This window comes from Patagioenas fasciata, chromosome 5, assembly GCF_037038585.1.
Source record: "Patagioenas fasciata isolate bPatFas1 chromosome 5, bPatFas1.hap1, whole genome shotgun sequence".
Classification (NCBI taxonomy): domain Eukaryota; kingdom Metazoa; phylum Chordata; class Aves; order Columbiformes; family Columbidae; genus Patagioenas; species Patagioenas fasciata.
The window spans coordinates 15058815-15071821 of NC_092524.1; the positions used below are offsets into that span (position 1 = coordinate 15058815).

Here is a 13007-nt window from a genome sequence, read left to right on the forward strand (position 1 = left end):
GCAGAGTTTAGATGGAGTCTAGTATAAAAAATAGTGATCTACACTGGTGCAGTTGATGAGTGGCCAATGAATATTAATGGACAGTAAACACTATCCAGTCAACTAAAACAGAAACAGCTTACTAACAGGAGTGAAATTTGAATTAAAGAGACTCAAGAGAGTAGGGAATTGAACTGTAAATATTTCCTTTCCATGCAAACTCTCAGAGAGGAATTTAGGGATATAAAGTCAATGGGTATTTTCAAATGCTGAGCAGCTCTTAACCCTCCACAAATCAGAGTAAATGTCTTTGAATACTTGGATTCATGCTCTTAACTTCATCATAAGCATTTGCGTAGCACAAGAAGTATCAGGCAAAAGTGATGCTGTAAAAATAGGATGCATTTTCTCTAGAAAAAAGACAGCTGGGAAATTCTGTCCTGCAGTAGAAACTATAGCAGCCTCATAGCTGCTGAGCTTCCCCCTTCCACCTAACAGGCTTGTAGCTCAGACAAGCTAGAGCACAGTAGTTCTCCACTGTCACCTGGGCCATACCACCTCTGTTCCTGTACCATTCTTTCACTTGTCCAAGAGCCAGGGAAAACCATCAAGACAGTTTCCCATTTCCTACATAGTATGACACAACTGATGTTTGTCGCATTTACAGTCCTTTTGTATCACTAGAAAAGTGTGAGAGAGATGAAAACCAGAAGAGTAATTAACTTAATGAACAATGTACCATTACTTCAGGGATCCAGTCATATTAAAGGCCTCTGCTGTGAGGGACCTCATGGAGATCCTTCTTCATAAGAGATCTCAGGCAGCTACTGTGCATGTTCGGGTTAGCAACAGTGGTTTAAAATAGGCAAATGAAAATGACCCTCAAGCTCTGAATGAGAACCAAAGGACACTCTCCATTGGTCAGGAGTGGGACTATCCACAGACCATAATAATGGCAATCCCAGGTTTGGGATCGGGGCTATATGAGCACAGTTGAGATCTAGACAAGCTGTAGATTCATTTTTAGGTGTACATGGAGTGGTGGTGTGGAATGTAATTTTAGTCAGACAAAGTCTCGCCAGTAGAAAGATCTTCATCTTTCAAGCAACTTCCTTTTTCAGTTCTGGCCCAGTTATGCATTCAGCTGCTCTACCTCCTTCCTGCTGGTCAACCCCTTCCCTTATAAGAGGGCTGCAGAGCACTGAAGTTCCCTGAGCCTTTGCAGATTGGTGAATGTCTGTTCAGGGAGGCTGTAGGGACTCAAGCTGGGTCCTTGTCTCTTTTAATCCTTAAGCAAGGGTAGCCAGGAGGAAGACAGCCTGCGTTCTTCTGGAAGAGACTGCCAGTGACCTGATGTGACCAAAGGCAACAGCACTATGTCTCTCAATTGCTGTGTTTCTGACCTAGGGCTGAGAAAACCCCAACTTCTTTAACACAGTATCAAAGAAACTGGCATGGTTCAAGTACCCAGATACTGACTTGTGAGTAAATATGCATGAATACATGCTATGAATTATGGAGTTGCTCTCAGCCCTGTTTCAGTCAAAGTGGTTACAACCTACAGATGTTCCTATAAGGACTGGAATGGCACTGGATATCCAGTCCTGTGAGGACTGAAAATGGTCCACACTGGAAGTGCCTTTCAATTCATCCAGTCTTCGGGGTAAGTGACCACTTCACAGCTCTGTAGACACATGGGAAACAAAAGAGAGGGGACAGCTACAACCCCAAGTGGAAACAGTGTGAGATGGGACTATCCCTGGCTTGCACACAATTGCTGAAGACATCTAAGGTAAGAAGGGTAAACCAGGAACTTGTTTCTTGGTAGGTGTTGGAGAATGGAAGTGTTTGCTTAAGCAAAGAGGACTGAGCTGACTTTCCCAGGGCATGAACCACTTCTGTACAAGTGCCACATTTCCGAGCATAGACTGAGGTCAATGAATATATCCTACAATTATGTCCACTGATACTCTGAACATAAGATGCTGTTCAAGCAGGTGGAGATTCAGTGTCAGACTCTAGGTTATAATCAAAATAATCAAACCCAGCAGCACTGGTGAAGTCACTGTGACAGTGTGCAACCATTCGCTATGACAAAAGAGCTGAGCCACATACACATAGGCAGTCTCTACTGTGCTCCTCCACAATAAGCAGAGTATACTAATGCAAAATCCAGCAGTTCTCCTAAGGTTTGTTGGATTATTTTTTGTTTTTTTCAGAATCTGCCCTCCCCCCCCCGCCCTGTTTAGAAATTCAGTGTTTGCTTGGAAATACCTGAGGCATTTTAATAGTACTTTTCTGCAAATGGAGACAGATGAGATGAGAGAAAAAGAAAGTGGAAAGCACATAAATGAGGTAGCTGTGAAACAAACTACTCACCTGGGAGATCTACTGAATACCTTCTTTAGCCTCTCAGCAAAATCTCTGCAAGAGAATGTTTAAAGCTGGCACAGTTAACTAGGTATGCACAGACAGGACAATTATGGAGATAAGGTGCCTAGTGGAGAGTCAGAAGATTTTGTTAATAACTCCTCCTGTAGTAGTGGGCAAGTCACTTCACGGCATGGTAGCTTTACCCATCTGTAAAACATAGATGATAACATTGATTTTTTTTTTTTTCATGAAACAGAACCTAAAGAACAAAACATGCAGTACAAGCCTAATTCAAATTCTGCAAGCAGGAAAGAAGACACACATGTGAATTTGTTAGGCCAGAATCAAGCCTTAGAAGTTTTAAGCTAGAAGTAGTTGTCCTTGGTATAACTAGACCAGCGGTCACCAGACAGTAATGGTTTCAGTAGTTTTGCTTTATCTGGAGTTCTCTCAAACCAAAGTCAATCTTAGAAAAAGCAAACATGCAAATTGAAACTTGCAAAATCAACCTAAAATAACATCACTTCATTCCATCTTCAGACACCATTCCTGAAATTGTTTAACATGTGGATCTGCTAATGAAATAATGGGGAGTTCTAACTGTGGGCTGATGACCTCAGACATATTTTCTTTATTCCCATAACAGGCCAGTCACATATTTAATATCACATGATTGTCAAGTCCTGTCTTCAGAGAATTAGGTGCTGCAGATAGTGGTTTGGAACACAACTATTCTACTTAACACTTGCTTATATAGACCAGCAATAGATACAGTCTTCTGTGCTCGTAATTTCTCTGCTTCCTAAACATTTAGCAAAACTGTCATTGTAGATTAGCATTACTATCCAGAATGTGATCCCTAAGGCATGGCCCATGCATGGAATATTCAAGGGGCATTAGTAGGACAGTTCAGTGATTTGTCCATGTTTCCAGCTACTCTGTTCTCTTGCTGTTGAATAGAAATAAAATAACCAGGTTGTGGATTTTCAACAAGTATAGAGAAAAATTCGTCAGTGCTAAGGGACCCTGAGCAGGCTGCACGAACAAGTTCCCACTCAAGTTGATCACGATGTATAATGCAATTTAACAAATTAATTCCAAGAAGGTCCACTTTCTTGTCATTCAAGCACAACAGTCTGCAAGCTGCTTCCAAAATGATGAATGGTGGTTACCAATGAGCAGCCTGCCCACAACCACTCTGCCCAGAGGTGTTTTAAGCTCCAGAAATGGACCAGTGCCCCTCCACCACTACCAGTTTAGTTTGCAAACCCATGCTCAGGTATAGCGGTGGGAGTCTCAGAGATTTCAATGCAGAGCTCTGCTGACACAGCTGCCTCCTGCATTTCAGGATTAGAGTCATCAGCTTGTAGCAGTAGAGGCTTAGGAAGAAGCCCAGTTCTTTGCTCATCCCCATGAGAACAGCAGCTCTCCCCAAGCACAGTTAAGTGATTTTCAAATCAACAGCTCAGTATCTGCAATGTTGTTACTATGGCAGCTGTGCCAGGTTTCTGTGCAGAGTGGTATTAAACAGCAGTGAGTATTATGAACAGAAAAGAATTGCAACCCAGTGTAACCTAAAAACTTTGGAATCCTATTGAAATTAGTGTCTACAAGTATCACAATGCACCTATAGCTTTTGCATTAGAAAAGAAAAAATTGAAGATGTAATTACTTCATTGCTCACAAAACCAAAACATTACTACCTCCCTTTTGGGGGAAATAATTGGCTATTTCTGCATGGAGAAGAAAGGAGGCAGAGGTTAGATCTGCACAAAAGATTGTCTATGTTGTGTCAAACCAGTGAAATCTAAGTAAAAGGCATAGAATGCAACTACTGGCGCATGGGCAGATGCATAATATGTCATATACATATGTGTGTGTGTGTGCCAAGCAACAAATGCAACTTGAAAGGCTTTTGCCTACTGCTCGTCATTGTTGTCCGTCTGAAGCCAGAGGATCAGAATCATATATCCAAACTCTACCTAATGTATTTTTTGTTTTGGGCTTGTTTTATTACTTGGCTTCAAAACTATTGCAAAATAAATGACACTGTCATGTAGCATTCAGAACAAGCTAGTACACGAATCTGGAAGAAGCACTGGAATTAAGTCTATCCATTGAGTTTGTCTTTCCTTAAAGACTCGCAGGACCACCCATTGCCTTACAGCGTCTAGGTTATAAGCATTGTGCAACCGAGGTGTAGGATGCTGCCAATACCACTCAGTTTACATATCTCAGCATTTGTGAAACTTCAGAAAGCATATTTGACTGTTTTTTCCTCCCTTCAACCAAAAGACTCATATCGAGCTGTGCCATATTTCGAGTATATTCTCAATACTCTAATTTGCACTTTAAAACCCTAAAATAAATCCCACACTAAACAGCACTTTAAATTGTTTTATAAATGTCAAACAAGTCACACAGAGAAAACATACTATTCTCAGTCTATCCTCATGGGAATGTGTGGAGCAAAATGGGCAAATCTGACAACCTATTTTCATCATTTACTCTCCAAATTCATGGCCTGCTGTAGTGCTTTCTGTATGTAGTGTCCCATGCTGGCATTGCAAGTACTGTATGTGTTTCAGAGAACACCAGAAAATGGATTACTTTTAAAAAATCCACATTCTGCTGTCGTATTTCCATACGTAATATACTCTGTGTGTCTGTGACGTGTACAGCCATTCTGCATGACTGGTACTGGAAATGCCATAAAACAATCCGTGTAAATTTTGGGGAGGGGAAGAACAGGAATTTTCCCCTCAACGATATTACACACAAGTATAAATCAACACAAACAGAATATACTCAAATACTAATACACAACTCACAGTCCACTGCCTCTCCAAAGCTCTGAGTGACAGTAGGCTTCATGACAAGCGAGTCATTCATGTGCCATCCAATGTCATGCAAAAACATAATCCGATTTCTAACCGCGGTCTTCTGCTCGCAGGACTAGGAACCAATGCACGCCCGTTTCTGAAACTGCCCCTCCATGTGGAAGTACAGGTGGCTGCTGTTACACCTAACGCGATCATGTTTTGTTTCTCCTCCCACTTAACAGACTTTATTTTATTTTGGTGCAGTGCACGTGAACGCAGTGTCTAGGACAGATGTGCTACCTTTTATAGTGTCGCTATAGAACTCTTTAGCTGTGAACCCTTAATTTGCAGCTGGAACTCTAATAAACAGTGCATAGTGTTTCAATAGCCTTCTGCTTATATGTTTGAAGATTCGAAACTGAATGGGGAGGTGGCCAAGGCGGCGCTGGCAAACGAAGACTGTCCCCACATAGACCAGGCTATTACGCCTGATGAGGGCCTGCCCTTTACCCGCTCTGGCACTCGGGAGAGATATGGACCCTGCTTCCTCTTATCAACCGGGGAATATCCCTGCCCGCCTGATGGAGGAATAAGAAAGGGTATGTAGCTGGGGTCCTGTAACCATGGAGTTAGTAACCGTTTTAAATAAATAAGAGAAAGTCAGCCGTAGTTGTAGCACGCAATAGTGCGCTTGCTGTAGAGATGCACGTTTGGGCTGGAAACCACCACCTGATGTCTGCATTTGGAGTTTCTAACCTATTTTTTTCAGAAAGAAAAGCCTGAGGAGCTGTGACTATGCCATGCAGCTATGCTAGGCAGTCAAGTCTTCCACCCCAGCTGGTGCAGTATGCGTTAGTGGAGGATGCTATACAGTGTCCTTAAATTAGCCCATCCTCCAAGGAGAGGCCAATTAACATTTCATAGCAATGAAGGTTTGCCACTTGGAAAGCTCGCAGTTCTTACCAGACTCTGAGGAGCACAGACTGGAGGTGGCAGACAGAAAAGGCAAAACACAAAAGCAAAACATCCTCAAGCATTATGAAATAATTATTCGGCTACCTTAACAGAGCACTAAAACAAATTATTTGGATATTCATAGCTGTTCAGTTCAACAGAGAAAGAGAAGCATACAAAACATCTGTTAGCACAGGTGCCTTACAATTGGAAAATAATCCATTTAAAATCACTTTCATAAATAAATCATTACTAGTTGGTTTCTCAGACTTCTGATAGCTTCAGATCTCTCAGAAGTAACTGCATTTTAGTTTGCTAATGGTCAGAATAATGTATTTAGCAACAGAAGTAAAATCAAATGAAAAAAACCTTCCCTTCTTGAAATAAACTGTTTTGTTTAAATAATTTAACATGAGGAAACCATACAAACCAAAATTAGAGTTACATATATATGCATCAGAATTGACAAGGAATGGGAAAATTGGAAAAGAAATATCTTCAAATCAGTGTTTATCACTGGTGTGCTGTATATAGTATATGATATAGTCAATATTTTAAAACTGCAAAGATTGTATCATGTAACCATACACTGTGTATGGAGTATAGAATTCCCATGTGCCATTGTATGATGGGCAATAGTTATAGTAAGTGCAAGTTATAGATAGTGTATGTATTTATAAGTTTAGAGCTTATCATCAACAAAGATATAGTTGGACCACAAGACTTTCATATGAAAGTATATTCTCTAAAATTTACCTTTGTAGCAAAGTGTTTTACTTGATTCTGTATTGGATAAGCATTGGCCACGTTCATTCAGCCTGGGCGAGTTCGGGTGGTTCCAGTGGATCAGGGGAACACTCCAAATGGCACATCCTTTGGGATGAGGAATGTATGGTTTTCACGATGCACTGCAACCGCCTCTCGTTACTGAATGGAACAGAGGCTGGTTGGCTAAAGAGTAATATACGTCAGCATATTGTTGGCCTGTTTGAAACACGTTGAGAGCATCGTAATTGTTGTTCCAACAGAATTTCATCCATAGTTTGTGCAACTCTCTGTACACTTGCTGAGCTGTTTATGTGCATGTCTGAAAAACAGGTGGGGGGGGAAGGGAGGGAAACCAAATGCATGCAATTTTGGTTTGTTGGGGTTTTTTTGTTTTGTTTTTTAGATGCTGAGAACAACTGAGTAGTATCTCTATAGCAACAAAATAAATTCTATGGATTTTGCTGCCTTTTCCCCCTCCTGCCCCCAAAGATACCAGAAACCTTAATCTTGCCTGAGGTCAAAATGCATTAAGTGGAAGGGAGAGGAATGTGTGAGTGTATGATGGAGATCGAGAAAATCCCTCCCACTGACTCTTTTTTTTTTTTTAGGGTACAACTATGTTGCTGCCTGTAGGATCAATTACATAGCCTGACCATCCTTGAGAAATTATGATTTTTTTAAAAATACATATATTTTTTAAACTTGTTCTAGTGGCCTTCTGAGTCATGTTGCAAGCGATACTACTCTCGGCATGTCTGTGCATGCAGATGCTATTGAACTGGCTACAATGTTGACCTCATTCTTAGTCCATTCTGTCATTGATCCAATGCTGTACTTTGCATTTTTCTTTTAAATGAAGGTTACGAAATGTCACGGAGCCTTAACAGCATAGCTGGCATAAGTGGAAAAGCGATAGGATTATCCTCAGTGTCTGCGCCCTACAGCTCTCCTAGTCCAGTGAGACGTTCTTGGTCTCCCATCCCATCTATTTTGTAGCATGGATCAGTAGCAGAGAATGGTCTAAAAAGCTTTATTTTCAATTAGCCTATGCTATGTTGCATATAATCCAGGTGACTAAGTCTGAAGATGCAATGTCTCACAGTAGCACCTGCTGGGAATGGTGTTACTCCTGATGCTAGGTGACAACACTCCTAAAATAGCACTCAGATGACAATAGGCAGGCACTCGCGTAGTACTGGTGGGCCATACGTGCTGCATGGTATCAGTACATAGGATGAAGGGTAGATGCACCAGAGAGTTTCCTTCCTCGTGCATCCTGCTAGTCTATGCTTATTTTGGCTAATGGTGGATCTACTGGCTCTGTATGGAATGGGTTGGGCATTTAGTTGATGCTGAAACATGCCAACGATGGAAGATTTTGCTTTTCTCAGGATATTTTTGAGCCATAGGAACCCTGCAGGAGTTTGAGGAAACAAGCACAGTAGGATGAAACTTTGCATGGGCGCCTATTTTAAGCTGAAAGCAATACTCAGACACACTGTAGAGAGGTCTCAGTCTGGCTGACTGCATGGAAAATCAATCCTGTTGAAGAAGAATATGGCTGCCTCTGCATGTAGCTATTTCACCTTTTCCTCCTTACTTTAAAACTAAGATGCCAAGCTTGATGTGAAAAGCGCAGGGAAGAAGCTCAAGTACTGATTGTATTCTTTACATGCAGATCTTTGCAAAGAAAGTCCAGTCATTGCTAAATATATGCCAACAGAGGCAGTCAGAGTGACCTGACAAGGCAAGATGGAGATGAACATTGATGGCTAATAAACATCTGTGTGGAACTGTGCAGGCACAGAAGACCTTCTCATTTGGACAAAGATAACTCGCTCCATGCAGGTTTTATGGACGATTCTTCATGGTTTCGGAGTTGTACCAGAGATGCAGGCTTTTTCTACGGCCAAAATGTAACAAAACTGTAGAAGATCTTTTTTTTTTTCCAATCTATTTTTTTTTTGTTCCATAGCATGAATTGCATGAAGACAAAAAAGGAAAAAAAAAAAAAAAAAAACACAAAACAAACAAAAACCAGAAAACAAAAAGAAGAAGAAAAAGCAAAGTTATATATTTTCTTTCAAAGCTCTTTACTTTTACATACATTGTTGTAGCCAAAATGTAAAACATTATAAAATTGTACATTTCTTTGCTATGGATCGCTTCTTTTTGTATACAAGATACAGAGTAATGGTTTTAAAAAGTGCAATCAGGCAGTCATCGGTCATATTGACCATGCCTTCACAGTTCATCACACCAACATGGAAATCAAGAACTTTTAATCCAACTAGAAGTGTATAAAAATAAGAGAAACTTTTTCCTGTCTGTTTTTGTTGGCATGCTTGTGACACATGGGACCTTCCTTCGGACCTGACAGTAACAGCTGGTCTAGATTTAATTTTCCAGCTCTCGTTATGTTGTATTTTATTGATGTATAGATCCAACGTAAAGACCCTTCATAAATTGTTCATATTAAGTAATCAGTATGAATTTTAAACAAAAGAGGTGTTATTTTAAAACTGGGACTTATAGTACAAAATCAGGAAAATACTCAAGTATAAATGGTCTCAAAGTTTAAGAAACAAGACAACAGCATTGTATGCAATTTAGTACTGAGTAAAATGCATGCACAATGTTATGCAAAACAATTCTAGCATGAAATAAATTTTGTATCATGGTTTCAGTGCCTGCTGTATAGTGTAAAGGGGAATCCTTTTCTGAAGCGATCAGGGGTTTCCAGAGACTTGCTTCTAAAATCTTGAATAAATACAGTGTTCTCAACAGAAATGTAGGAGAAAAGCTTGGTATTGCTTTGGTTCTACAATGCTAATTTTGGTTAGTAGATAATAAATGAAGCCTGCAAACACTTGATACAAACGATGTCTCAAGAATTCACACCATTAGTAATTTTACAAGGGAAGATTAAAAAGCCCTATAATGATCTACGTATCTTCCTTTTCCTTCCCCAACAATAATAAAAGTTTGTCTTTTTAGCTGATTAAATGAATTCAGTTTTTCTTACTTTTTTGGGCCCCGTCCTTCACTTGTTCTTCACTGAGTCGCAGCAGTCCACCTCATATGAAACTCTGAAAGAAATCCAGGTGTCCCGGTCATGCTTCACTTGCTACACAAAACATGCAGCTGTAAGAACCGAGAAACACAATGGGATTAAATTTCATTTTAGATGCCACAAATTACAACTATGGACAGCATTCTAGTTGCTTGAGCATTTTTGGTAAAGTACCTCTATAAGGAAGGACACACCTTTATACTTACATGAGAAACTTCAAAAGAGCTGTCGACCTTCCAGGGAAGCTATGGCACCTGCGACTGCTGATATAAATGGAACTGTAAAGGAATATTATCCCTGTCATCTCTAGGAAGTAGAGATCAAGCCCCCAAAAACAGAAGCAGCACACTCATGGCTCTGGTAAGTGCTAAATTATAAACAAACTAACAAACAACTGCAGCTGGACCTTGTCTCCCCAAAAATCTACTCCAAAAGGAAAATCAAGGAAAACCTCAAGCTGTGTTTTAGGAATAGAAGAAAAGCTGATCATCTGAATTTGTATGTAATTAGAAAACTCCTTTGTAGTCCCCGATGAAGCATTATGTACTTGATTTCTACTTGAGTTGACTATCCGTTCTCCCACGAACTATTTTCCTCACACTGTTTCTACACTGTTATTCTCAGCTGATAAATGGGCAATTTCCTACCTCCAGAGGCAAGATCCAGGTTAATCCAGGATCCAAAAGTTGTCTAATTAACAACTTTTCTTCTTTCGATGTATTAAGAATCCAGAAATAGATTTATCTGTTCCATTTTTTATTTAACAGTAACTCAAGGGGCCAGCATGAAGGCTGCTCAAATTCTTCATTACCATAAGGAATACTAACAGTTCCGCCCTGTAAATCCTACGTAAGTCTTTGCCTTCCAATCCACTTTGCATACATATGAGCCTTAGCTAACAGGTTGGGTACATGTGCCCTAGAGCAATTGTCGTTCTGTACTGCTTTTTACATCTACCAGTCCCATTTTCATTTAGGTACACCTCTCAGCTTATTCTGATTTGAGGTAACGTATCTCTTGGGTGACTTCTATAAACCCTTCAGGAAGAGAACAAGTTTTCCTGTCCACCGCCCTTCAGGAGATGCTCTAAAGCTTAAGGACCATCTGACCCTGGAGATTCCCTTGCACAACAGCGGCAGCTCTGACAGCACAGGGAAAGAGGGACACAACTGGAAAATTTCAGGACCTGTTGGTGCTGAATCCTGACACTGAATCCTAAGCGAAATTTACCCCATCATCCCAGCTGCCTTACATTTAAGGAGCTTTTGCTGGGGTATTATGATTAAAACATTAATTCCTTCAAGCCTGCCCATTCCCACCACAGAAAGTATACATCTTGATTAAAGCACTAAAGCTATACACACGGGTAGATTCTGACCTGAGACTTGCAATAATGCCACCGACTACTTTTGACTTCCCACCATCGTAAGAGCAGAAGCACATTATGTAGTTCAGTCACACTCTACCTCTTTCTGGCTGGAAATGAACATCCGGGTTTCCTCCTCTGCAAACTCAGCTTTTGGCAATGGACCCCCAGCTATAGGATGCAATGCTGGTCCTTCATCTGAACCCACTGGCAACTGGTGGTTTATTAGTTGTACGCCTCAAGCACACCTTCTACACATACAGCTTTTCCTCTGGCTGCATGAAGATACTAATTTTTTCTGGACCAGCCTGATGTGCCTCCACAACTACAGCTTCAGACAGCAAGGATCTGAGAAGTGGTTTCTGTTCTCTCACTCCAACAAAAAAAGATCTAGCTAATACCGCTGTGATAACAGTCAAGCGCAGTAGTCATTAATCTGGATAAAATGATTTTTCACATAAATTGCCTTCTCTCTCCTCAAAGTTTCAGGCTCAAAAAGAAAATACATCACTGAAACAAATGGCTGCTAGGACAAATGAGCAGACTGAAATACAGAAAAGAGCAAGCTAGGCTAAGGCAAGGGCATTCAGAAAGGAACTGAGCAGAGAGCTGCTTCCAAAAAAGATATCCTGAAGAAAAAACAAGTGCAGTTTTTACCCTGCCACTTTGCATATACTTTTTACGGTTTCAAAACAAGGCAACCTATCTCTCTGCTTTCCATATATATCCTAGAAGCAACTTAGTCTCTGACCTCACAGACAGCCTAACTTCACTTCATGAAAATGTGCTTAAATTATGCAGACTATTTTCAAGTCAATCACGTATTTGAGTTTGGACATAAAATACCTGTCTGCTCAGAAATCCCAAAGCCTCTGCATTCATCTAGGACCGTAGGTGCAACATTTCTCTCTTAGGGGAATATTTATTTGCAATCAAGAACAATATTTGAATTCAAATTGAACTTCAAGTTAGAAAATGGACCCAGAACTGCAACTTTTGGCTTTCCTTATCTGATAGAACAAATGCTTTAAAACTAAGGACAGTCATCTGCCCCGATGGAGAGACATATTCCTCAATTCAGGCTGACCAAGCCAGGTTTTCAACCCTCAGCATTCACTTGAGCTTTTAAAAAACTTCATGCAAGTACGTAGGTCCAAACATCTTCAGGTATCAAAGGCTTCTACTGGTTTCTCTGCTGCCCATGGAGCAGGTTGGAGATTCCTTAGTCAGCAAAAGGCAAAGTATTGCAGGTGTTTTAGCTCAGATCACAGAATGGTTAGGTTTGGTTGGAAGGGACCTCTGGAGATCATCTAGTCCAGATATCATTCTAAGGTACCCACACACCTTCTGGACCCAAAGGGCTTAGCAGGGACAACACAGCCTATACAGGGGCTCCTGACCCTGAGTCATACCAGAATGACCAGGAGACACATGGATTGGGCCCAAGCAGATAAGCTTAGTAGGAATCATGCTTTACGGTGGTGGCATCAACGCGAGTGACTGGAGAAAGAGTGGCAGTAGCACAAGAGGTTGGAAATGTGGATGAGGACACAAGATGAAGAGGCACATGAAATATTTTGTAGGCAGTTGGGAGAAGTCTCCTGATCACCAGCCCTTGTTCTTGTGGGGGACTTCAACCTACCAGATGTCTGCTGGAAACAGAACACAGCAG

The 13007-nt window shown here is 40.8% G+C and overlaps 1 protein-coding gene across 7 annotated transcripts in view; it reads left to right on the forward strand.

Annotated features, from left to right (window-relative positions):
* Positions 1-13007, forward strand: part of KCNC1 (potassium voltage-gated channel subfamily C member 1) — a 130816-nt gene that overhangs the window by 101356 nt on the left and 16453 nt on the right. Inside the window, exons 3-4 of one of the 7 annotated variants that reach the window (XM_065838193.2) lie at positions 5585-5773; positions 7756-9906. The exons of 1 other annotated variant lie outside the window; for it this stretch is intronic. In XM_065838193.2, the coding sequence (XP_065694265.1) occupies positions 5585-5773; positions 7756-7892 (326 nt within the window). In that variant the 3' untranslated portion in view covers positions 7893-9906. Of the gene's footprint in view, positions 1-5584; positions 5774-7504; positions 9907-13007 lie in introns of those variants that run through there. 5 more of the 7 variants (XM_065838194.2, XM_071808963.1, XM_065838196.2 and 2 more) reach the window with 5 other exon arrangements.